General features: G+C 45.3%; 1 protein-coding gene across 6 annotated transcripts in view; it reads right to left on the bottom strand.

Annotated features, from left to right (window-relative positions):
- Positions 1–25,767, bottom strand: part of dapk1 (death-associated protein kinase 1) — a 169,185-nt gene that overhangs the window by 49,895 nt on the left and 93,523 nt on the right. For all 6 annotated transcript variants that reach the window (XM_045695457.1, XM_045695458.1, XM_045695459.1 and 3 more), the window contains 8 exons: positions 20,655–20,700; positions 19,840–19,929; positions 18,819–18,911; positions 13,272–13,391; positions 8,766–8,864; positions 5,495–5,593; positions 3,144–3,242; positions 860–1,057 (listed from right to left, as the gene is read on the bottom strand). In XM_045695457.1, coding sequence (XP_045551413.1) covers positions 860–1,057; positions 3,144–3,242; positions 5,495–5,593; positions 8,766–8,864; positions 13,272–13,391; positions 18,819–18,911; positions 19,840–19,929; positions 20,655–20,700 — 844 coding nt within the window. The remainder of the gene's footprint in view (positions 1–859; positions 1,058–3,143; positions 3,243–5,494; positions 5,594–8,765; positions 8,865–13,271; positions 13,392–18,818; positions 18,912–19,839; positions 19,930–20,654; positions 20,701–25,767) is intronic.

The following is a 25,767-nucleotide window of genomic DNA, read 5'->3' as shown; positions in this document are numbered from 1 at the left end:
TAGTATAGTCATAGTAATAGTATAGTAATATAGTAATATCGTAATAGTAATATTATAGTATAGTCATAGTATAGTAATATCATAATATCATAGTAATATCGTAATAGTAATATCATGGTAATATCATAGTAATACCATAGTAATATGGTAATATGGTAATATCATAGTCATAGTAATAGCATAGTCATAGCATAGTAATATCATAGTAATAGCATAGTCATAGCATAGTAATATCATAGTAATATAGTAATAGTATAGTAATATTCATAGCATAGTAATATCATAGTAATAGTCACAGCATAGTAATGTCATAGTAATAGTATGGTAATAGTATAGTAATATCATAGTAATAGTATGGTAATAGTATAGTATTATCATAGTAATAGTATGGTAATAGTATAATAATATCATAGTAATAGTATGGTAATAGTATAGTAATGTCATAGTATAGTAATATCATAGTAATAGTATAGTAATATCATAGTATGGTAATAGTATAGTAATGTAATAGTATGGTAATAGTATAGTAATATCATAGTAATAGTATGGTAATAGTATAGTAATATCATAGTGATAGTATGGTAATATCATAGTAATATCCTAGTAATAGTATGGTAATAGTATAGTAATATCATAGTAATAGTATGGTAATAGTATAGTAATATCATTGTAATAGTATGGTAATAGTATAGTAATATCATAGTAATAGTATGGTAATAGTATAGTAATGTCATAGTAGTATCATAGTAATAGCATAGTCATAGTATGGTAATATAAAAGTCATAGTATAGTCATAGTAAGGTAATATCATAGTAATAGTATAGTAATAATATAGTAATAGTATAGCCATAGCATTCACCTTGTCAGTAGAGTTGAGGTCAGCGCCATGTTCTATCAGACACTCTACTATATCAGCGAACCCCCTGGCAGAGGCAGTGAGGAGGGGGCTCTCTCCATCCCTGTTCTTGGCATTAACCTGGCACCCCGCCTGGCATAGTGTCCTGGCCACCGAGAAGTAGCCATGCCACGACGCACAGTGGAGTGGGGTTTCCTGCTCCTGATGAGGAGAGGAGGGGAGGGTTATAAGGATACCAACACGGCAGCTCCTAATCTATCTGAAGTAGCCTGGTACGAGTCGGTTTGGGACTTAATGCCACTCCTTTTCACTTCTAGTGGAATCAAAATGATCACAAAACTATCCTAACCACTACCTTAAGCTTGGAAAAACTGTCTGTGGTTCTCTTTACAACTAACATTATCAACTAACATTATCAAATGACATTATCAACTTACATTATCAACTAACATTATCAACTAACATCAAATTACATTATCAAGTCAACAACTATATGTCAGAGAGAACAAGACAGTAGCATGGTGCTTTTCTAATGCTGATACCCCTCCTGATCTAACGGTTTATACAGAACAACGCTGCTATCCCTCCTGATCTAACGGTTTATACAGGACAACACTGCTATCCCTCCTGATCTAACGGTTGGTACAGAACAACGCTGCTATCCCTCCTGATCTAACGGTTGGTACAGAACAACGCTGCTATCCCTCCTGATCTAACGGTTTATACAGAACAACGCTGCTATCCCGCCTGATCTAACGGTCGGTACAGAACAACGCTGCTATCCCTCCTGATCTAACGGTTGGTACAGAACAACGCTGCTATCCCTCCTGATCTAACGGTCGGTACAGAACAACGCTGCTATCCCTCCTGATCTAACGGTTTATTCGGGACAACGCTGCTATCCCTCCTGATCTAACGGTTGGTACAGAACAACGCTGCTATCCCTCCTGATCTAACGGTTGGTACAGAACAACACTGCTATCCCTCCTGATCTAACGGTTGGTACAGAACAACGCTGCTATCCCTCCTGATCTAACGGTTTGTACAGAACAACGCTGCTATCCCTCCTGATCTAACGGTTTATACAGAACAACGCTGCTATCCCTCCTGATCAAACGGTTGGTACAGAACAACGCTGCTATCCCTCCTGATCTAACGGTTGGTAGCTTTGGAAAAAGTCAAGGTGTCTGAATACTTTCCGAATGCACTGTACCTCATCAGGTTAACACGTGACATACCTCATCAGGTTAACACCTGAGATACCTCATCAGGTTAACACGTGACATACCTCATCAGGTTAACACGTGACATACCTCATCAGGTTAACACGTGACATACCTCATCAGGTTAACACGTGACATACCTCATCAGGTTAACACGTGAGATACCTCATCAGGTTAACACGTGAGATACCTTATCAGGTTAACACGTGAGATACCTCATCAGGTTAACACGTGAGATACCTCATCAGGTTAACACGTGAGATACCTCATCAGGTTAACACGTGAGATACCTCATCAGGTTAACACGTGACATACCTCATCAGGTTAACACGTGACATACCTCATCAGGTTAACACGTGAGATACCTCATCAGGTTAACACGTGAGATACCTCATCAGGTTAACACGTGAGATACCTCATCAGGTTAACACGTGAGATACCTCATCAGGTTAACACGTGAGATACCGCATCAGGTTAACACGTGAGATACCGCATCAGGTTAACACGTGAGATACCGCATCAGGTTAACATGTGACATACCTCATCAGGTTAACACGTGACATACCTCATCAGGTTAACACGTGACATACCTCATCAGGTTAACACACGATATACATTATGCACTTGTTGTCTCATTTACTTGCTAAAATGCACTGAGTGTACAAAACATTAGGAACATCTACTCTTTCCATGATAGACTGACCAGGTGAATCCAGGTGAAAGTTATGATCTCTTATTGATGTCTCTTGTTAAATCCACTTCAATCAGTGTAGATGAAGGGGAGGAGACTGGTTAAAGAAGGATTTTTAGCCTTGAGACAACTGAGACATGGATTGTGTATGTGTGCCATTCAGAGGGTGAATGGGCAAGAAACACTGGCTCAGAACGGGGTATGGTAGTAGGTGCCAGGCGCACCGGTTTGTGTCAAGAACTACAGCGCTGCTGGCTTTTTTACGCTCAAAATTCTAATGAATGATACAGTACAGTATTCAGTACAAACTCAGAACGTACGCTGTGACTGGTCTGCGCGTGTGTGTGTATGTGTGTGGTGTGTGTATACGTACCCTGTCTGAAAGGTCTGGGTTGGCATGGATACTACACAGGTATTGGACCACATCCACATTGCCATAGCGAGCTGCCACGTGGAGGGCTGTCTCTCCACTCTGTAACAGCAACACAGCATAATCACACACACGGGTCGTTCCACCACAAAAAGCACCCAGAAAGGATTTCAACACCCACCGTGTCAGATTGTTCTGAAATCATTTCTGTTGTTAGAAACAGATAACATTAGCATTCCTGCAACATTATTTCGTTGAAATAAAATTAGATTTTTTTTAAATTAAGCTAATTGATTGCACTCAAATGGGCCTTTTTAATTTATAGGATTTATATAATATGCAATAAATATAGTACCTAAAAACCCGATTTGGACCAAACTTTTTTAGTAACAGTGAGTTAGCCATTGGAATCCAAAGAAATGGTCAAAAGCCCCCCCCCCTACAACCAGTATTATAGCACCATCTAGTGGTCAGAACCTGGTAATACCAGGATGAAGGATGGGACATTCCATTTACATTTTACATTTTAGTCATTTAGCAGAAGCTCTTATCCAGAGCGACTTACAGTAGTGAATGCATACATTTCATACATTTAATTTAATTTCATGCCGTGGGAATCGAACCCACAACCCTGGCGTTGCAAACACCATGCTCTACCAACTGAGCCACAGGGAAGCTACGGACATAACTTCAATGACTCATTTCACTGAGCAGGGGAAACAGAACATCACCAGATTCACTGACAATACATTACATAAGATGAAGAAACAATACTCCAAGCCGCAGCTTCATACTACTGGTCATGCTGATACTACACTGAGTGTACAGAAAATTAGGAACACCTGCTCTTTCCATGACATAGACTGACCAGGTGAAAGCTATGATCCCTTATTGATGTCACATGTTAAATCCACTTCAATCAGTGTAGATGAAGGGGAGGAGACAGGTTAAAGGATTTTTAAACCTTGAGACATGGATTGTATGTGTGTGCCATTCATAGGTTGAATTAGCAAAACAAAACATTTAAGTGCTGTTGAACAGGGTATGGTAGTAGGTGCCAGGCACACTGGTTTGTGTCAAGAACTGCAGTGCTGCTGGGTTTTTCACACTCAACAGTTTCCTGTGTGTATCAAGAATGGTCCACCACCCAAAGGACATCCAGCCAACTTGACATGTGGGAAGCATTGGAGTCAACATGGACCAGCATCCCTGTGGAACACTTTGGACACCTTGTAATGTCCATGACCTGACGAATTGAGGCTGTTCTGAGGGGAATAACTCAATATTAGGAAGGTGTTTAATGTTTTGGTTGTTGGGGTGGGGAGGGGTCCCTGGATGACTTTTGACCAGTTCTTTGTATTCCTCATGTCTTACTCATTGTTAGAAAAAAGTTTGATCCAAAACAGATGTTAGGTACAATATCAATTAAAATGGGCAAGAGAACAAATTATATTTGAACAAAATAATGTTTCTGGCTCATCTGCTCTATTTCTAACTACAGAAACCATTACAGACTAATCTAAATGTTGGGTGTCATGGCACAACACACACACAAACACAGTCCTTCTGCAGTATAAACATCTAGGCACACCCTGAAACAATATTCTATTCCCATTGAAGGGGTTTGTGTGACGTAAAACACCAGGGTATCAGCCGATGCCATCCTGGCCGGCCAGTCGGGTAGGCGTAGTGATCTAGAGAGGAGTGAAGCGTCTCTAGCACAGTCTCCATGGCAACAGCAAATAAAGCAGATAAATCCAGGAATGATTGAACTCTGATGACTGGGCCCTTCTGCCTAAAGGTAGCGTGTTAGGACTGGCATACTACTGTATAAGCGTGTAACCGACGGTTATGGATGAAGACTGTCATGAAAATAAACATTAAAACTGTATTGTTTAAAAAATATATATAATTACTGAACAAACAACCCGAATGTAGACTAGATGGCCAGGCTTTTGACTGGTAAACTAATGGGTACACTGGCAATGGCTGCCTGGTATTGTGATGCAATAACTTCCATGGTAACAGAATGTTATTGATGTGGCTCATGCAATTCAAAGCAGTTTTTGGAAAGTCAGTTGAGTTGACAACAAATCACAGCTCGTATTGATGGGTACACTTCCTGGTTCTACTTCCTGTTTTTACTATCTGCTTTGCTCCTCGCAACGGCCGCCAGTCCACCCATTATGAAGTCACGGACTTGAATGGGAAAGCCGTTTCGAATCATTCTATTCATGGCCAATTACCGTCACCCAAAAACTCCATGACCGACACAGCCGTAGTGTGTGGGGAGGAAAGGGGGGGGTGAGCCATTCGAGGGGCCTGATAGACTGACTGGAGTGTGTTGTGATCACCTTATCTTGGACGTCCAGAGGGCAGGTCTTTTCATGCAGGAACCTGAGGGTCTCCACGTGGCCGTGTCTTCCTGCGTAGTAGATGGCGTTCGCTCCACTCTGAGGTTTAATGGGTACAGTCAGACACTGGGATGTGCAGCACAAATGGTTCAAACGGGCAACATGCGATTACTTAAGCTACATTAGAATGGTTTGTAGTGTGTCTGTTAATCACACCTCATCCCACCTCATCCCACCCTCATCACCCCTCATTACCCCTCATCCCATCTCATCACCCCTCATCACCCCTCACCACCCCTCATCCCATCTCATCACCCCTCATCCCACCTCATCCCCCCTCATCCCACCTCATCCCATCTCATCACCCCTCATCCCATCACCCCTCACCACCCCTCATCCCATCTCATCACCCCTCATCCCACCTCATCCCCCCTCATCCCACTCTCCCCCCTCATCCCATCTCATCACCCCTCATCAACCCTCATCCCATCTCATCACCCCTCATCACCCCTTATCCCATCTCATCACCCCTCATCCCACCTCATCACCCCTCATCCCATCTCATCACCCCCCTCATCCAATCTCATCACCCCTCATCCCATCTCACCCCTCATATCCCCCCTCATATCCCACCTCATCACCCCTCATCCCATCTCATCACCCCTCATCCCATCTCAACACCCCTCATCCCATCTCAACACCCCTCATCCCACCTCAACACCCCTCATCCCACCTCATCCCATCTCATCACCCCTCATCACCCCTCATCCCACCTCATATCACCCCTCATCCCATCTCATCACCCCTCATCACCCCTCATCCCACCTCATATCACCCCTCATCCCATCTCATCACCCCTCATCCCCCCTCATTACCCCTCATCCCATCTCATCACCCCTCATCCCATCTCATCACCCCTCACCACCCCTCATCCCATCTCATCACCCCTCATCCCCCCTCATCCCACCTCATCACCCCTCATCCCATCACCCCTCACCACTCCCTCATCCCACCTCATCCCCCCCTCATCCCATCCCCCCTCATCCCATCTCATCACCCCTCATCAACCCTCATCCCATCTCATCACCCCTCATCCCCCCTCTCATCCCACCTCATCACCCCTCATCCCATCTCATCACCCCTCATCCCATCTCAACACCCCTCATCCCACCTCAACACCCCTCATCCCACCTCATCCCATCTCATCACCCCTCATCACCCCTCATCCCACCTCATATCACCCCTCATCCCATCTCATCACCCCTCATCACCCTCTCATCCCACCTCATCCCATCTCATCACACCCTCATCCCACCTCATCACCCCTCATCCCACCTATCACCCCTCATCCCATCACCCCTCATCCCATCTCATCACCCCTCATCCCCCCTCATCCCATCCCCCTTCATCCCATCTCATCACCCCTCATCAACCCTCATCCCATCTCATCACCCCTCATCCCACCTTATCACCCCTCACCACCCCTTATCCCATCTCATCACCCCTCATCCCACCTCATCACCCCTCATCCCATCTCATCCCACTCCTCATCCCCCCTCATCCCATCTCATCCCCCTCATATCCCCCCTCTCATCCCACCTCATCTCTCATCTCATCAGCCCTCATCCCATCTCAACACCCCTCATCCCACCTCAACACCCCTCATCCCACCTCAACACCCCTCATCCCACCTCATCCCATCTCATCACCCCTCATCACACCTCATTCCATCTCATCACACCTCATTCCATCTCATCCCCCCTCATCCCACCTCATCACCCCTCATCCCACCTCATCCCATCTCATCACACCTCATCCCCCCTCATCACCCCTCATCACCCCATCTCATCCCACCTCATCCCACCTCATCACCCCTCATCACCCCTCATCCCATCTCATCCCATCTCCCCTCATCACCCCTCATCCCACCTCATCCCATCCAGCTAGATGGCTGGTTTAACAACTAGCCTTCAAATATTCTCCACCTCTCAAAACACTCCATCACATTTAATCAAAGGAACCCAAAAATGAAAAACATGTTGAATTTCTACGGACATTTGATAATATCTACACCACCGTTCAAAAGTTTGGGGTCGCTTAGAAATATCCTTGTTTTTGAAAGAAAAACAAATTTTTGGTCCATTAAAATAACATCAAATTGATCAGAAATACAGTGTAGACATTAATGTTGTAAATGACTATTGCAGGTGGAAACGGCAGATTTTTTATGAAATATCTACATGGGCGTACAGAGGCCCATTATCAGCAACCATCACTCCTGTGTTCCTATGGCACGTTGTGTTAGCTAATCCAAGTTTATCACTTTAAAAGGCTAATTGATCATTAGAAAACCCTTTTGCAATTATGTTAGCACAGCTGAAAACTGTTGTCCTGATTTAAGAAGTTGAGCCTGTAATCAAACTCATAAATGCTGATGCTCCAGATACTCAACTGGTCTAAAGAAGGCCAGTTGTATTGCTTCTTTAATCAGAACAACAGTTTTCAGCTGTGCTAACATAATTGCAAAAGGGTTTTCTAATGATCAATTAGCCTTTTAAACAGGAGTGATGGTTGCTGATAATGGGCCTCTGTACGCCTATGTAGATATTTCATAAAAAATCTGTCGTGGTAGTGTATGTGCCTTGTCGTGGGAGTGTGTGTACCTTGTCGTGGTAGTGTGTGTGCCTTGTCGTGGTAGTGTGTGTGCCTTGTCGTGGTAGTGTGTGTACCTTGTCGTGGGAGTGTGTGTACCTTGTCGTGGGCCTGTATCTCAGCTCCTTGTCGTGAGAGTGTGTGTACCTTGTCGTGGGCCTGTATCTCAGCTCCTTGTCGTGAGAGTGTGTGTACCTTGTCGTGGGAGTGTGTGTACCTTGTCGTGGTAGTGTGTGTACCTTGTCGTGGTAGTGTGTGTACCTTGTCGTGGGAGTGTGTGTATCTTGTCGTGGTAGTGTGTGTCCCTTGTCGTGGGAGTGTGTGTATCTTGTCGTGGGAGTGTGTGTATCTTGTCGTGGGAGTGTGTGTATCTTGTCGTGGGAGTGTGTGTGCCTTGTCGTGGTAGTGTGTGTGCCTTGTCGTGGTAGTGTGTGTGCCTTGTCGTGGGAGTGTGTGTACCTTGTCGTGGTAGTGTGTGTACCTTGTCGTGGTAGTGTGTGTACCTTGTCGTGGTAGTGTGTGTACCTTGTCGTGGTAGTGTGTGTACCTTGTCGTGGTAGTGTGTGTGTACCTTGTCGTGGTAGTGTGTGTGTACCTTGTCGTGGTAGTGTGTGTGTACCTTGTCGTGGGCCTGTATCTCAGCTCCTTTCTCCATCAGCACATTAATGATCTGAATGTTCCCACAGCCTGCTGCAATCAGGAGGGGGGGAGTCCCGTTCTACACACACACACACACACACACACACACACACACACACACACACACAGAGAGGAAAGCATGGTAGAGGAAATTCCATTAACTTTAATTATTTTATGATAATTTACACAGTGTTAGTAAATACATACAGAGAGGGGGGTGGGGAGGGACAGACAGTAGAGGGGGTGGGGAGGGACAGACAGAGAGGGGGGTGGGGAGGGACAGACAGAGAGGGGGGTGGGGAGGGACAGACAGAGAGGGGGGTGGGGAAGTACAGACAGAGAGGGGGGGTGAGGAGAGGGACAGACAGAGAGGGGGGGTGAGGAGGAGGGACAGAAGAGGGGGGTGAGGAGGGAGGGACAGACAGAGAGGGGGGGTGAGGAGGGAGGGACAGACAGAGAGGGGGGGTGAGGAGGGAGGGACAGACAGAGAGGGGGGTGGGGAGGGACAGACAGAGAGGGGGGTGAGGAGGGAGGGACAGACAGAGAGGGGGGGTGAGAGGGAGGGACAGACAGAGAGGGGGGTGGGGAGGGACAGACAGAGAGGGGGGGGTGGGGAGGGACCGACAGAGAGGGGGGTGGGGGAGGGACAGACAGAGAGGGTGGTGAGGAGGGACAGACAGAGAGGGGGGTGGGGAGGGACAGACAGAGAGGGGGTGTGAGGAGGGACAGACAGAGAGAGAGGGGGGTGTTAGTAATTGCCAAGCGGGCCGTCCCTCTAAGCTCAGCGGTAGTTGAAGTGGTGTACAATACAGCAGTAGTTTCAGTTCCTCTCTCTCTCCCTCCTCTATGCGTCTCCCCTCCCTCCCTCCCTGGGACTGGGACAAGGAGAGGTTGAAAATTACTGGTAGAGTGGCATCGTTGGGCTGATCACGGTTGGGTCTTCCTTTGTAATCCGTAATGGACTGAGCGTCGGTGCCTGTGTAATATGATTCCACATTATTCCTACATTGCCCTTTTGCTCGTTTGATGACTCTGTGCAGGTCATAGCCGGCCTTCTTGTACTTCTTCCTGTCTTCGGGCCGTAGCATCAGGGCCGGCTGTCTCCGGCCGTAGCATCAGGGCCGGCTGTCTTCGGGCCGTAGCATCAGGGCCGGCTGTCTTCGGGCCGTAGCATCAGGGCCGGCTGTCTTCGGGCCGTAGCATCAGGGCCGGCTGTCTTCGGGCCGTAGCATCAGGGCCGGCTGTCTTCGGGCCGTAGCATCAGGGCCGGCTGTCTTCGGGCCGTAGCATCAGGGCCGGCTGTCTCCGGCCGTAGCATCAGGGCCGGCTGTCTTCGGGCCGTAGCATCAGGGCCGGCTGTCTTCGGGCCGTAGCATCAGGGCCGGCTGTCTTCGGGCCGTAGCATCAGGGCCGGCTGTCTTCGGGCCGTAGCATCAGGGCCGGCTGTCTTCGGGCCGTAGCATCAGGGCCGGCTGTCTTCGGGCCGTAGCATCAGGGCCGGCTGTCTTCGGGCCGTAGCATCAGGGGTTGTCTATAATAGTTCTGTGTGTGGTAGCCCTGTTCTTTAGTTTAGCACCAACCTCAGTGTTAATCCAGGGCTTTTGATTGGGGAAACACGGTGGGGACAACGTCACCGTGGGGACAACGTCACCGTGGGCACAACGTCACCGTGGGCACAACGTCACCGTGGGCACAACGTCACCATGGCACAACGACACCGTGGGGACAACGTCACCGTGGGGACAACGTCACCGATGCATGTTCTAATGAAGCCGGTGACGGAGGTGGTTAGTTCATCAGTGTTATCGGTGGATCTCGAAACATTCCAATCAGCACTAGCAAAGCAGTCCTGTAGCATAACCTCTAACTGGTGACCATTTCTCAACAGAGCGAATCGTGGGTATTTCTGCTTGTAAACAGGAAGCAAGAGTACGGCATCATGATCTGATTTGCCAAATGGCGAATGAGGGAGGGCCTTGTATGCGGGCGTGTGGGTAGAATAGCAGTGGTCTAGGACTTTATCACCCCTAGTGGAAGTTGGGCATCACATGTCTTAGTGACGTCGAATTTAAATCGCCGGCAACCAGAAAGGCAGCCTCTGGGTGAAGGTTTTCCTGCTTGTTTATAGCCTTGTACAGTTCGTTAAGGCCAGCTTGTTATTTTACTTGTCCTGAGGTGGAATGTGTACAGCAGTCACTATAACAGCTGAAAACTCCCTCGGGAGGTAGAAGGGTCGGCATTTGACCATCAGGTTTTCCAAGACGGGTGAACAGTGGATTAACACTTCCACCGCATTGGAATTAGCACACCAGTTGGAGTTGATTAACATGCAAACCCCTCCCCCCTCGATTTCCCCGACTCAACCGCCCGGTGAATGGAGAATCCATCCAATTGGATAGCTGTGGGGGGAATCTTGTCTGAGAGCCATGTTTTTGAAAAGGAAAGAATATTGCCGTTTTGACAGTCCAGTTGGTAATAAATCCGTGATTAGAAGTCTTCAATTATCAAGTGACTGTACATTAGCCAGTAGAATGGAGGGACGATCAGAGGTCCTCCATCTTATTATCTAGTGACTGTACATTAGCCAGTAGAATGGAGGGACGATCAGAGGTCCTCCATCTTATTATCTAGTGACTGTACATTAGCCAGTAGAATGGAGGGACGATCAGAGGTCCTCCATCTTATTATCTAGTGACTGTACATTAGCCAGTAGAATGGAGGGACGATCAGAGGTCCTCCATCTTATTATCTAGTGACTGTACATTAGCCAGTAGAATGGAGGGACGATCAGAGGTCCTCCATCTTATTATCTAGTGACTGTACATTAGCCAGTAGAATGGAGGGACGATCAGAGGTCCTCCATCTTATTATCTAGTGACTGTACATTAGCCAGTAGAATGGAGGGACGATCAGAGGTCCTCCATCTTATTATCTAGTGACTGTACATTAGCCAGTAGAATGGAGGGACGATCAGAGGTCCTGCATCTTATTATCTAGTGACTGTACATTAGCCAGTAGAATGGAGGGACGATCAGAGGTCCTCCATCTTATTATCTAGTGACTGTACATTAGCCAGTAGAATGGAGGGACGATCAGAGGTCCTCCATCTTATTATCTAGTGACTGTACATTAGCCAGTAGAATGGAGGGATGATCAGAGGTCCTCCATCTTATTATCTAGTGACTGTACATTAGCCAGTAGAATGGAGGGACGATCAGAGGTCCTCCATCTTATTATCTAGTGACTGTACATTAGCCAGTAGAATGGAGGGACGATCAGAGGTCCTCCATCTTATTATCTAGTGACTGTACATTAGCCAGTAGAATGGAGGGACGATCAGAGGTCCTTCTAGAAGGACTGGGTTAGTAGACAGTAGAGAGCTGAGTTCCTTAATCAAGGTGTTCTGTCATTAGCCAGCAGATGAAGACAGGGTCCTATTTATTATAGTAGTGACTGTATTCCTGAACAAGGTGTTCTGAGCACTCCAGCTTAGAATCTAGTGACTGATTACCTTAACAGAGGTGTTCTGAGCAGCCCCAGATAAGACAGGGTTAGTAGTGATAGTAGAGACTGATCCTCCTTTAACAAGTGACTGTTCTTAGCCAGCAGCATAGAGATGACAGAGGTCTCCATAGTATTATAGTAGAGACTGTTCCTTAGCAAAGGTGTTCTCGAGCGCCCATAGAAGACAGGGTTAGTATGATAGTAGAGACTGATTCCTTAACAAGGTGTTCTGAGCGGCCCAGAGAAGACAGGGTTATTATGATAGTAGAGACTGATTCCTGAACAAGGTGTTCTGAGCAGCCCAGAGAAGTAGAGACTGATTCCTTAACAAGGTGTTCTGAGCAGCCCAGAGAAGACAGGGTTAGTATGATAGTAGAGACTGATTCCTTAACAAGGTGTTCTGAGCAGCCCAGAGAAGACAGGGTTAGTATGATAGTAGAGACTGATTCCTTAACAAGGTGTTCTGAGCAGCCCAGAGAAGACAGGGTTAGTATGATAGTAGAGACTGATTCCTAACAAGGTGTTCTGAGCAGCCCAGAGAAGACAGGGTTGGTATGATAGTAGAGACTGATTCCTTAACAAGGTGTTCTGAGCAGCCCAGAGAAGACAGGGTTGGTATGATAGTAGAGACTGATTCCTTAACAAGGTGTTCTGAGCAGCCCAGAGAAGACAGGGTTAGTATGATAGAAGAGACTGATTCCTTAACAAGGTGTTCTGAGCAGCCCAGAGAAGACAGGGTTGGTATTATAGTAGAGACTAATTCCTTAACAAGGTGTTCTGAGCAGCCCAGAGAAGACAGGGTTAGTATTATAGTAGAGACTGGTTCCTTAACAAGGTGTTCTGAGCAGCCCAGAGAAGACACACACACACACACACACACACACACACACACACACACACACACACACACACACACACACACACACACACACACACACACACACACACACACACACACACACACACAGAGCTGTGTTCTCACCTTGTTGGGCTGGTTAAGGTCATAGCTGGTCAGTGAAGTCAGAAGGTGCTGCAGGCCAGGTACGTTGTTGTCGTTTATCGCATGGATTATAGCCTTCATCACAAAGGAGTCTTCCTCATCCTATTGACACACCACAGGGGTTATTTTGTTTCCATCAGGTGTATGGTGTCATCACACAGGCTCAGGTAACAGAGAGGGGGGTGGGGAGGGACAGACAGAGAGGGGGGTGGGGAGGGACAGACAGAGAGGGGGGTGGGGAGGGACAGACAGAGAGGGGGGGTGTTAGTAAATATGCGTTTTGACATCATTTCCGGTCTTGTGGACTTGGTTTACGTGCTGCTCTGCGGTTTGTTGCTAACGTTACTTTGCTACCTGCCAACTTCACGGTTTTTACTTTTTAATTATTGTTTTATATATATATTTTTTTCCCCTTCATCACCTTTTTTCATCCCGGACGCTTTATCTGGACATGGTTCTACACGACCTCCACCAGACGTAACATTAACATGCAGTCGTTGTATTTATAATATACAGGAGAACGATCGCCTTACGGCTTCAGATGCAATCGTTAGGCAAGGGTAATTTAAGTTTAGGAAAGGATGAAACAGCGTCTGTGCCACCAGTAAGTACAGATAGTAACGTTAGTATAAATCCCCTCACACGGTCCCCGCAGCCGGACAACGTTCTCATGGCTTCTGGAGGGAAACGCTGTAGGAATGCTCAACCGGTGTCGCTCATTCAGCCGACAGAAACTTTCAACCGGTTCTCCCCATTAAGCGAGTCGGAGTCAGAGGCCGAGCCTCCTCTGGTCTTTCCTCAGCCCGTTACGGGGTCTGAGACACCGAAGCTTCCCACCATTAGCGCTGTCAAATTGAAAAACATGTCATTGGCGACTCCATTACCCGCAGTATTAGACTTAAAAGATTCCTAGATGCCCTTCCAGACTCCCTCCACCTACCCAAGTATGTCAGAGTACAAAAATCGGTTAACCACCGAACTGAGGAACTCAATTTAACCTTGCGTAATACCCTAGATGCAGTCGCACCCCTAAAAACTAAAAACATTTGTCATAATAAACTATCTCCCTGGTATATAGAAAATACCTGAGCTCCGAAGCAAGCTTCCAGAAAATTGAAATGGCGCCACACCAAACTGGAAGTCTTCCGACTAGCTTGGAAAGACAGTACCGTGCAGTATCGAAGAGCCCTCACTGCTGCTCAATCATCCTATTTTTCCAACTTAATTGAGGAGAATAAGAACAATCCTAAAACGTATTTTTGATACTGTTGCAAAGCTAACTAAAAAGCAGCATTCGTCAAGAGAGGATAGCTTTCACTTCAGCAGTGATAAATTCATGACCTATGATGATAAGATCATGATCATTAGAAAGCAAATTACAGACTACTCTTTAAATCTGCGTATTCCTCCAAAGCTCAGTTGTCCTGAGTCTGCACAACACTGCCAGGACCTAGGATCAAGGGAGACACTCAAGTGTTTTAATGTTATTTCTCTTGACACATGGTCTCTAAACCGTCAAGCTGCAAACTGGACCCTAGTCCAACTAAACTACTGAAAGAGCTGCTTCCTGTGCTTGGCCCTCCTATGTTAAACATAATAAATGTCTCCCTATCCACCGGATGTGTACCAAACTCACTAAAAGTGGCAGTAATAAAGCCTCTCCTGAAAAAGCCAAACCTTGACCCAGAAAATATAAAAAACTAAAATCGGCCTGTATCGAATCTCCCATTCCGCTCAATAAAAAAAAAGAAGCTGTTAAAAGCAACTCACTGCCTTCCTGAAGACAAACAATGTATACGAAATGCTTCAGTCTGGTTTTAGACCCCATCATAGCACTGAGACTACACTTGTGAAGGTGGTAAATGACCTTTTAATGACGTCAGACCGAGGCTCTGCATCTGTCCTCGTGCTCCTAGATCTTAGTGCTGCTTTTGATACCATTGATCACCATATTCTTTTGGAGAGAGTGGAAAGCCAAATTGGTCAACATGGACAAGTTCTGGCCTGGTTTAGATCTTATCTGCATCAGTTTGTCTCTGTGGATGGGTTGTCCTCTGACAAATCAACTGTAAAATTCGGTGTTCCTCAAGGTTCCGTTTTAGGACCACTATTGTTTTCACTTTGGCAGCAGCTAATGGGGATCATAACAAATACAACAACAAAAAATACTATATATTTTACCTCTTGGTGATGTCATTCGGAAACATAATGTTAAATTTCACTGCTATGCGGACGATACACAGTTGTACATTTTGATGAAACGGTGGTGGTGAAACCCCAAAATGTCCCTCCCTGGAAGCCTGTGTTTCAGACACAAGGAAGTGGATGACGGCAAATGTTTTACTTTTAAACTCGGACAAAACAGAGATGCTAGTTCTAGGTCCCAAGAAACAAAGAGATCTGCTATTGGATCTGACAATTAATCTTGATGGTTGTACAGTCGTCTCAAATAAAACTGAAGGACCTCGGCAATTACTCTGGACCCTGATCTCTCTTTTGACGAACATGTCAAGACTGTTTCAATGACAGCTTTTTCCCCATCTACGTAACATTGAAAAAGTCTGAAACTTTCTGTCCAAAAATGACGCAGAAAAATGTATCCATGCTTTTGTCACTTCTAGGTTAGACTACTGCAATGCTCTACTTTCCGGCTACCCGGATAAAGCACTAAATAAACTTCAGTTAGTGCTAAACACGGCTGCTAGAATCTTGACTAGAACCAAAAAATTGGATCGTATTACTCCAGTGCTTGCCTCTCTACACTGGCTTCCTTTTAAGGCAAGGGCTGATTAAGGTTTTACTGCTAACCTACAAAGCATTACATGGGCTTGCTCCTACCTATCTCTCCGATTTGGTCCTGCCGTACATACCTACACGTACGCTACGGTCACAAGACGTAGGCCTCCTTATTGTCCCTAAAATTTCTAAGCAAACAGCTGGAGGCAGGGCTTTCTCCTATAGAGCTACATTTTTATGGAATGGTCTGCTTATCCATGTGAGAGATGCAGACTCGGTCTCAACCTTTAAGTCTTTACTGAAGACTCATCTCTTCAGTAGGTCCTATGATTGAGTGTAGTCTGGCCCAGGAGTGTGAAGGTGAACGGAAAGGCACTGGAGCGACAAACCGCCCTTGCTGTCTCTGCCTGGCCAGTTCCCCTCTCTCCACTGGGATTCTCTGCCTCGGGCTTGTGCCATTGGGGAGATATTCGTGGGCTATACTCTGCCTTTACTCAGGGTGGTAAGTTGGTGGCTTGAAGATTTCCCTCTAGTGGTGTGGGGGCTGTGCATTGGCAGTGGGTGGGGTTATATCCCGACTGGTTGGCCCTGTCAGGGGGTATCGTCGGACGCGACCACAGTGTCTCTTGACACCTCCTGTCTGCAATAGTTTGTGTAGGGGCTATGCTATCCTTATCCATCCTACCCAGACACGAACCTCCATCCTACACTGTCACGACCCCCCATCCTACCCAGACACGACCCCCATATCCTACCCAGACACGACCCCCCAACCTACCCAGACACGATGCAGTAGTTTATGTGTCGGGGGGCTAGGGTCAGTCTGTCACATCTGGAGTATTTCTCTTGTCTCTTCCGGTGTCCTGTGTGAATTTAAATATGCTCTCTCTAATTCTCTCTTTCCCTTTCTTTCTTTCTCTCTCTCGGAGGACCTGAGCCCTAGGACCATGCCTCAGGACTACCTGGCTTGATGACTCCTTGCTGTCCCCAGTTCACCTGGCCGTGCTGCTGCTCCAGTTCCAACTGTTCTGCCTGCAGCTATGGAACCCTGACCTGTTCACCGGACGTGCTACCTGTCCCAGACCTGCTGTTTTCAACTCTCTAGAGACAGCAGGAGCGGTAGAGATACTCTCAAAGATCGGCTATGAAAAAGCCAACTGACACTTACTCTTGTGTTACTGACTTGTTGCACCCTCAACAACTACTATGATTATTATTATTTGACAATGCTGGTCATTTATGAACATTTGAACATCTAGGCCATGAGCTGTTATAATCCCCACCCGGCACAGCCAGAAGAGGACTGGCCACCCCTCATAGCTTGGTTCCTCTCTAGGTTTCTTCCTAGGTTTTGGTCTTTCTAGGGAGTTTTTCCTAGCCACCGTGCTTCTACACCTGCATTGCTTGCTGTTTGGGGTTTTAGGCTGGGTTTCTGTACAGCACTTTGAGATATCAGCTGATGTAAGAAGGGCTATATAAATAAATTTGATTTGACCCTCCATCCTACCCAGACACGACCCTCCACCCTACCCAGACACGACCCTCCATCCTACCCAGACACGACCCTCCATCCTACCCAGACACGACCCTCCATCCTACCCAGACACGACCCTCCATCCTACCCAGACACTACCCTCCATCCTACCCAGACACTACCCTCCACCCTACCCAGACACTACCCTCCACCCTACCCAGACACTACCCTCCCGTCCTACCCAGACACTAGCCCCCCGTCCTACCCAGACACTAGCCCCCCGTCCTACCCAGACACTACCCTCCGTCCTACCCAGACACTACCCTCCACCCTACCGAGACACTACCCTCCACCCTACCCAGACACTACCCTCCACCCTACCCAGACACTACCCTCCACCCTGCCCAGAAACTACCCTCCATCCTACCCATAAACTACCCTCCATCCTACCCAGACACTGCCCTCCATCCTACCCAGACACTGCCCTCCACCCTACCCAGACACTGCCCTCCACCCTACCCAGACACTGCCCTCCATCCTACCCAGACTCTGCCCTCCATCCTACCCATAAACTACCCTCCATCCTACCCAGACAGGATCTGACTGAATGTAGGGCACCACCACTTAGGGAACAGTTTTACATGGTACTTCATAAGGACCTGACTGAACGTAGGGCACCACCACTTAGGGAACAGTTTTACATGGTACTTCATAAGGACCTGACTGAACGTAGGGCACCACCACTTAGGGAACAGTTTTACATGGTACTTCATAAGGACCTGACTGAACGTAGGGCACCACCACTTAGGGAACAGTTTTACATGGTACTTCATAAGGACCTGACTGAACGTAGGGCACCACCACTTAGGGAACAGTTTTACATGGTACTTCATAAGGACCTGACTGAACGTAGGGCACCACCACTTAGGGAACAGTTTTACATGGTACTTCATAAGGATCTGACTGAACGTAGGGCACCACCACTTAGGGAACAGTTTTACATGGTACTTCATAAGGATCTGACTGAACGTAGGGCACCACCACTTAGGGAACAGTTTTACATGGTACTTCATAAGGATCTGACTGAACGTAGGGCACCACCACTTAGGGAACAGGGTGGAATAGAGTTGTCTCACAGATCTTACCGGTGTGTGTGATTTTGTGTATGTATATGAATGTGTGTGTGATTATGTGTATGTATATGAATGTGTGTGTGTGTATGTATATGAATGTGTGTGTGATTATGTGTATGTATATGAATGTGTGTGTGTGTGTGTGTGTGTGTGTGTGTGTGTGTCTAGGACAGGGGTTGTTCTTACCAGCGTGTCATCACTGCGAGCCACACTGATGTTGCTTCTAGACAGGAAGGAGCGAGAGAGACGGTTACACAACGAGATGAGGCGCACCGATTGCTGGAAGACAGGAGAGAAGAAGAGAGACAGAATATTAGGATGGAGGAGAGAAGAGAATGTTATGTAGTGCAGTGAGCTCACTACACCACGCCCCAGAGCTCACTACGCCACGCCCCCAGAGCACGCCACGCCCCCAGAGCTCACCACGCCCCCAGGGCTCACTACGCCACGCCCCCAGGGCTCACTACGCCACGCCCCCAGGGCTCACTACGCCCCCAGAGCTCACCACGCCCCGCCCCCACAGCTCACCACGCCCCGCCCCCACAGCTCACCACGCCCCGCCCCCACAGCTCACCACGCCACGCCCCCACAGCTCACCACGCCACGCCCCCACAGCTCACTACGCCACGCCCCCAGAGCTCACTACGCCACGCCCCCAGAGCTCACTACGCCACGCCCCAGAGCTCACTCGCCGCCCCCAGAGCTCACTACGCCACACCCCCAGAGCTCACTACGCCACACCCCCAGAGCTCACTACGCCACGCCCCCAGCTCACTAAACAACACTAGAGTGACTAAGCTAAACAGATAAGCTTTGTTTGACGGTTTTCAGGCTCTTAGAGCTTTGTGTCTGAATTATGTTGAATCATAACCAGACTCATCTCAATACGATGGACAATGTGACTGGACAGAGAGAGAGAGAGAGAGAGAGAGAGAGACAGAGAGAGAGAGGGAGAGAGAGACAGAGAGAGAGAGAGACAGAGAGAGAGATAGAAGAGATAGAGAGGGAGAGAGAGACACACAGAGACAGACAGAGAGAAGGAGAGAGACAGAGAGAGAGAGAAAAACAGGGAGAGAGAGATATAGATAGAAGAGATAGAGAGAGAGAGAGGGAGAGAGAGAGGGAGAGACAGATAGGAGAGATAGAAGAGCTAGAGAGATAGGAGAGTGATAAAGAGACAGACGGAGGGAGAGAGAGATAAATGTACCTTCCATTTCCTCCGAGCAGCAAACTTCTTAAACTTCTCCATGTTGACAGCAGACTCCTTCCTGCTGAGAGCCTGCTGGGAGTCTTTTGGCTGATTGGACAAACAGGAACATATATGACTAATCACATCAATAGATTACATCCACTTATCAATACCTTTTTATATTGATCATATTGTGTATTATTCTGCTACCCTTTATTTTCAAGTAGGATTTTATGAAGTGAATGAACACTCATTCCCTGTATAAGGTGAATAAAGAAATAACTTATCGTGTGTGTGTGTGTGTGTGTGTGTGAAGAGAATTATCTAATAAAGGTAAATGAATCAATAAACCATTATGAATTATAAGTCATGTAGCATGGTTAATGAATAATCAATGTAATGATCGATTAGTCCCAGAAAGTCTAGTAGAGGCTGGAGGGGGAGAGAAATGTGTGTGTGTATTTAGTGGGCCCAAGAGGGCAGGGGCCAGATGGTAAAGGGAGTAGAAACGTCAAGGGGTTCCTAACCTTGAGGGAAAGGAACAAGCAGAGCAGGATAGTGATAAACAGTGTGGGAAGTCAAAGGGGAGATGCAGTTCACCAACAGTTTGTGTGTAAATGCATGTGCGTAAGTAAGGAATAAACTATATAATGACCGTTTTGTTATCTTGACCTCAGAACGTTCTCTGAATAAAGCCGAATGAACCTTTTGCAGAAAGCTGAGTCCTTGCCTAATTATTTAACCCATTGTCTTACAAACCTTGGGAATTAGTCAAGGCGTATTGATTATCATCATTAAGATATAAAATTATTTTAACAGTGTGTTAGACAGACCTTGATCCAGGGATGAAGCAGACTGTCCTGGATGGTCATTCTCTTTCTGAAAAAGACAGGACAGTTAGGGTTAGGAAGAGAACAAACGATTAACTCACAACACTCCTGGACAACTCATGATGCACACAATATACTTCTGTCACACACACCTTCCTCTCGTTCACACACACACACACACCTTCCTCTCGTACACGCACGCACGCACGCACGCACGCACACGCACACACGCACACACACACACACCTTCCTCTCGTACACACACACACACACACAAACACACTCTCACACACACGCTCACACAACGGTTCCTCTATCCCTCCGACTATCCTCGTTGGTGATCTCCTCTTAACAGACCATGACTGTTTAATAATAGACTAAGACCAGCATCACCACAGCAACCCAATCTTCAGTCGGCTGTTGCCTAGGCAACCTCCACTAGGGCTGCTGGGATGATAACACCTTCCGTACTCCAGTCACGGAGCTCTGACAGTAGCCTACATAACGTATAAATGTACATTAATGCAACCTTTCCTTCTCCAGGGACCCACGGCCAGGCAAACCGGCGACCCAGGGGCCCTGAACATGTTACCAAAACATGTTTTTTTCCCCCCAAATGTCTTGTCTTATCGTCAGGTGAATGATAATGGCAAGGAGAAGTAATCAACATATTAAAATGGATAAACTGATAATAGACTGGTAAACTATCCAGTCTATTATCTAGAAAGGTCTGGTAAACTAGCCAGTCTATAATCTACAAAGGTAAAGATCTGGTAAACTAGCCAGTCTATTATCTAGAAATGTAAAGGTCTAGTAAACTACCCAGTCTGTTATCTAGGAAGGTAAAGGTCTGGTAAACTATCCAGTCTATTATCTAGAAAGGTAAAGGTCTGGTAAACTACCCAGTCTATTATCTAGAAAGGTAAAGGTCTGGTAAACTACCCAGTCTGTTATCTAGAAAGGTCTGGTAAACTATCCAGTCTATTATCTAGAAAGGGAAAGGTCTGGTAAACTACCCAGTCTATTATCTAGAAAGGGAAAGGTCTGGTAAACTACCCAGTCTGTTATCTAGAAAGGTCTGGTAAACTATCCAGTCTATTATCTAGAAAGGTAAAGGTCTGGTAAACTATCCAGTCTATTATCTAGAAAGGTAAAGGTCTGGTAAACTATCCAGTCTATTATCTAGAAAGGTAAAGGTCTAGTAAACTACCCAGTCTATTATCTAGAAAGGTAAAGGTCTAGTAAACTATCCAGTCTATTATCTAGAAAGGTCTGGTAAACTACCCAGTCTATTATCTAGAAAGGTAAAGGTCTGGTAAACTATCCAGTCTATTATCTAGAAATGTAAAGGTCTAGTAAACTACCCAGTCTGTTATCTAGGAAGGTAAAGGTCTGGTAAACTACCCAGTCTATTATCTAGAAAGGTAAAGCTGGTAAACTACCCAGTCTTTTATCTAGAAAGGTAAAGTCTGGTAAACTATCCAGTCTATTATCTAGAAAGGGTCTGGTAAACTACCCAGTCTATTATCTAGAAAGGGAGGTCTGGTAAACTATCCAGTCTATTATCTAGAAAGGTCTGGTAAACTATCCAGTCTATTATCTACAAAGGTCTGGTAAACTACCCAGTCTATTATCTAGAAAGGTAAAGGTCTGGTAAACTACCCAGTCTATTATCTAGAAAGGTAAAGGTCTGGTAAACTACCCAGTCTATTATCTAGAAAGGTCTGGTAAACTATCCAGTCTATTATCTAGAAAGGTCTGGTAAACTATCCAGTCTATTAGCTAGAAAGGTAAAGGTCTGGGAAACTACCCAGTCTATTAGCTAGAAGGTCTGGTAAACTATCAAGTCTATTATCTAGAAAGGTAAAGGTCTGGTAAACTACCCAGTCTATTATCTAGAAAGGTCTGGTAAACTATCCAGTCTATTATCTAGAAAGGTCTGGTAAACTATCCCGTCTATTAGCTAGAAAGGTAAAGGTCTGGTAAACTACCCAGTCTATTAGCTAGAAAGGTCTGGTAAACTACCCAGTCTATTATCTAGAAAGGTAAAGTTCTGGTAAACTATCCAGTCTATTATCTAGAAAGGTCTGGTAAACTATCCAGTCTATTATCTAGAAAGGTCTGGTAAACTACCCAGTCTATTATCTAGAAAGGTCTGGTAAACTATCCAGTCTATTATCTAGAAAGGTAAAGGTCTGGTAAACTACCCAGTCTATTATCTAGAAAGGTAAAGGTCTGGTAAACTACCCAGTCTATTATCTAGAAAGGTCTGGTAAACTATCCAGTCTATTATCTAGAAAGGTAAGGTCTGGTAAACTATCCAGTCTATTATCTAGAAAGGTAAAGGTCTGGTAAACTACCCAGTCTATTATCTAGAAAGGTCTGGTAAGCTACCCAGTCTATTATCTAGAAAGGTAAGGTCTGGTAAACTACCCAGTCTATTAGCTAGAAAGGTAAAGGTCTGGTAAACTATCCAGTCTATTATCTAGAAAGGTCTGGTAAACTATCCAGTCTATTATCGAGAAAGGTCTGGTAAACTATCCAGTCTATTATCTAGAAAGGTCTGGTAAACTACCCAGTCTATTATCTAGAAAGGTAAAGGTCTGGTAAACTACCCAGTCTATTATCTAGAAAGGTAAAGGTCTGGTAAACGACCCAGTCTATTCTCTAGAAAGGTCTGGTAAACTATCCAGTCTATTATCTAGAAAGGTCTGGTAAACTACCCAGTCTATTAGCTAGAAAGGTCTGGTAAACTACCCAGTCCATGATCTAGAAAGGTAAAGGTCTGGTAAACTACCCAGTCTATTATCTAGAAAGGTCTGGTAAACTATCCAGTCTATTAGCTAGAAAGATCTGGTAAACTACCCAGTCTATTATCTAGAAAGGTAAAGGTCTGGTAAACTACCCAGTCTATTATCTAGAAAGGTCTGGTAAACGACCCAGTCTATTATCTAGAAAGGTAAAGGTCTGGTAAACTATCCAGTATATTATCTAGAAAGGTCTGGTAAACTATCCAGTCTATTATCTAGAAAGGTCTGGTAAACTACCCAGTCTATTAGCTAGAAAGGTCTGGTAAACTACCCAGTCTATTATCTAGAAAGGTAAAGGTCTGGTAAACTACCCAGTCTATTAGCTAGAAAGGTCTGGTAAACTATCCAGTCTATTATCTAGAAAGGTAAAGGTCTGGTAAACTACCCAGTCTATTATCTAGAAAGGTCTGGTAAACTATCCAGTCTATTATCTAGAAAGGTCTGGTAAACTATCCAGTCTATTATCTAGAAAGGTCTGGTAAACTATCCAGTCTATTATCTACAAAGGTCTGGTAAACTACCCAGTCTATTATCTAGAAAGGTAAAGGTCTGGTAAACTACCCAGTCTATTATCTAGAAAGGTAAAGGTCTGGTAAACTATCCAGTCTATTATCTAGAAAGGTCTGGTAAACTATTCAGTCTATTAAAGGTCTGGTAAACTACCCAGTCTATTAGCTAGAAAGGTCTGGTAAACTATTCAGTCTATTATCTAGAAAGGTAAAGGTCTGGTAAACTATCCAGTAAATTAGCTAGAAAGGTAAAGGTCTGGTAAACTACCCAGTCTATTATCTAGAAAGGTAAAGGTCTGGTAAACTATCCAGTCTATTAGCTAGAAAGGTCTGGTAAACTATCCAGTCTATTATCTAGAAAGGTAAAGTTCTGGTAAACTATCCAGTCTATTATCTAGAAAGGTCTGGTAAACTACCCAGTCTATTATCTAGAAAGGTAAAGGTCTGGTAAACTATCCAGTCTATTAGCTAGAAAGGTAAAGGTCTGGTAAACTATCCAGTCTATTAGCTAGAAAGGTCTGGTAAACTATCCAGTCTATTATCGAGAAAGGTCTGGTAAACTATCCAGTCTATTATCTAGAAAGGTCTGGTAAACTACCCAGTCTATTATCTAGAAAGGTAAAGGTCTGGTAAACTACCCAGTCTATTATCTAGAAAGGTAAAGGTCTGGTAAACGATCCAGTCTATTCTCTAGAAAGGTCTGGTAAACTACCCAGTCTATTAGCTAGAAAGGTCTGGTAAACTACCCAGTCTATGATCTAGAAAGGTAAAGGTCTGGTAAACTACCCAGTCTATTATCTAGAAAGGTCTGGTAAACTATCCAGTCTATTAGCTAGAAAGATCTGGTAAACTACCCAGTCTATTATCTAGAAAGGTAAAGGTCTGGTAAACTACCCAGTCTATTATCTAGAAAGGTCTGGTAAACGACCCAGTCTATTATCTAGAAAAGTAAAGGTCTGGTAAACTATCCAGTCTATTATCTAGAAAGGTCTGGTAAACTATCCAGTCTATTATCTAGAAAGGTCTGGTAAACTACCCAGTCTATTAGCTAGAAAGGTCTGGTAAACTACCCAGTCTATTATCTAGAAAGGTAAAGGTCTGGTAAACTACCCAGTCTATTATCTAGAAAGGTCTGGTAAACTATCCAGTCTATTATAAAGGTCTGGTAAACTACCCAGTCTATTAGCTAGAAAGGTGTCTGGTAAACTACCCAGTCTATTAGCTAGAAGGTCTGGTAAACTATCCAGTCTATTATCTAGAAAGGTAAAGGTCTGGTAAACTACCCAGTCTATTATCTAGAAAGGTCTGGTAAACTATCCAGTCTATTATCTAGAAAGGTCTGGTAAACTATCCCGTCTATTAGCTAGAAAGGTAAAGGTCTGGTAAACTACCCAGTCTATTAGCTAGAAAGGTCTGGTAAACTATCCAATCTATTATCTAGAAAGGTAAAGGTCTGGTAAACTACCCAGTCTATTATCTAGAAAGGTCTGGTAAACTACCCAGTCTATTAACTAGAAAGGTAAAGGTCTGGTAAACTATCCAGTCTATTATCTAGAAAGGTCTGGTAAACTATTCAGTCTATTAAAGGACTGGTAAACTACCCAGTCTATTAGCTAGAAAGGTCTGGTAAACTATTCAGTCTATTAAAGGACTGGTAAACTACCCAGTCTATTAGCTAGAAAGGTCTGGTAAACTATTCAGTCTATTATCTAGAAAGGTAAAGGTCTGGTAAACTATCCAGTAAATTAGCTAGAAAGGTAAAGGTCTGGTAAACTACCCAGTCTATTATCTAGAAAG

Source organism: Salmo salar, chromosome ssa15, assembly GCF_905237065.1.
Source record: "Salmo salar chromosome ssa15, Ssal_v3.1, whole genome shotgun sequence".
Taxonomy (NCBI): Eukaryota; Metazoa; Chordata; class Actinopteri; order Salmoniformes; family Salmonidae; genus Salmo; species Salmo salar.
The sequence above is the reverse complement of the archived record's forward strand: the minus strand, read 5'-3'. Positions and strand labels throughout refer to the sequence as shown.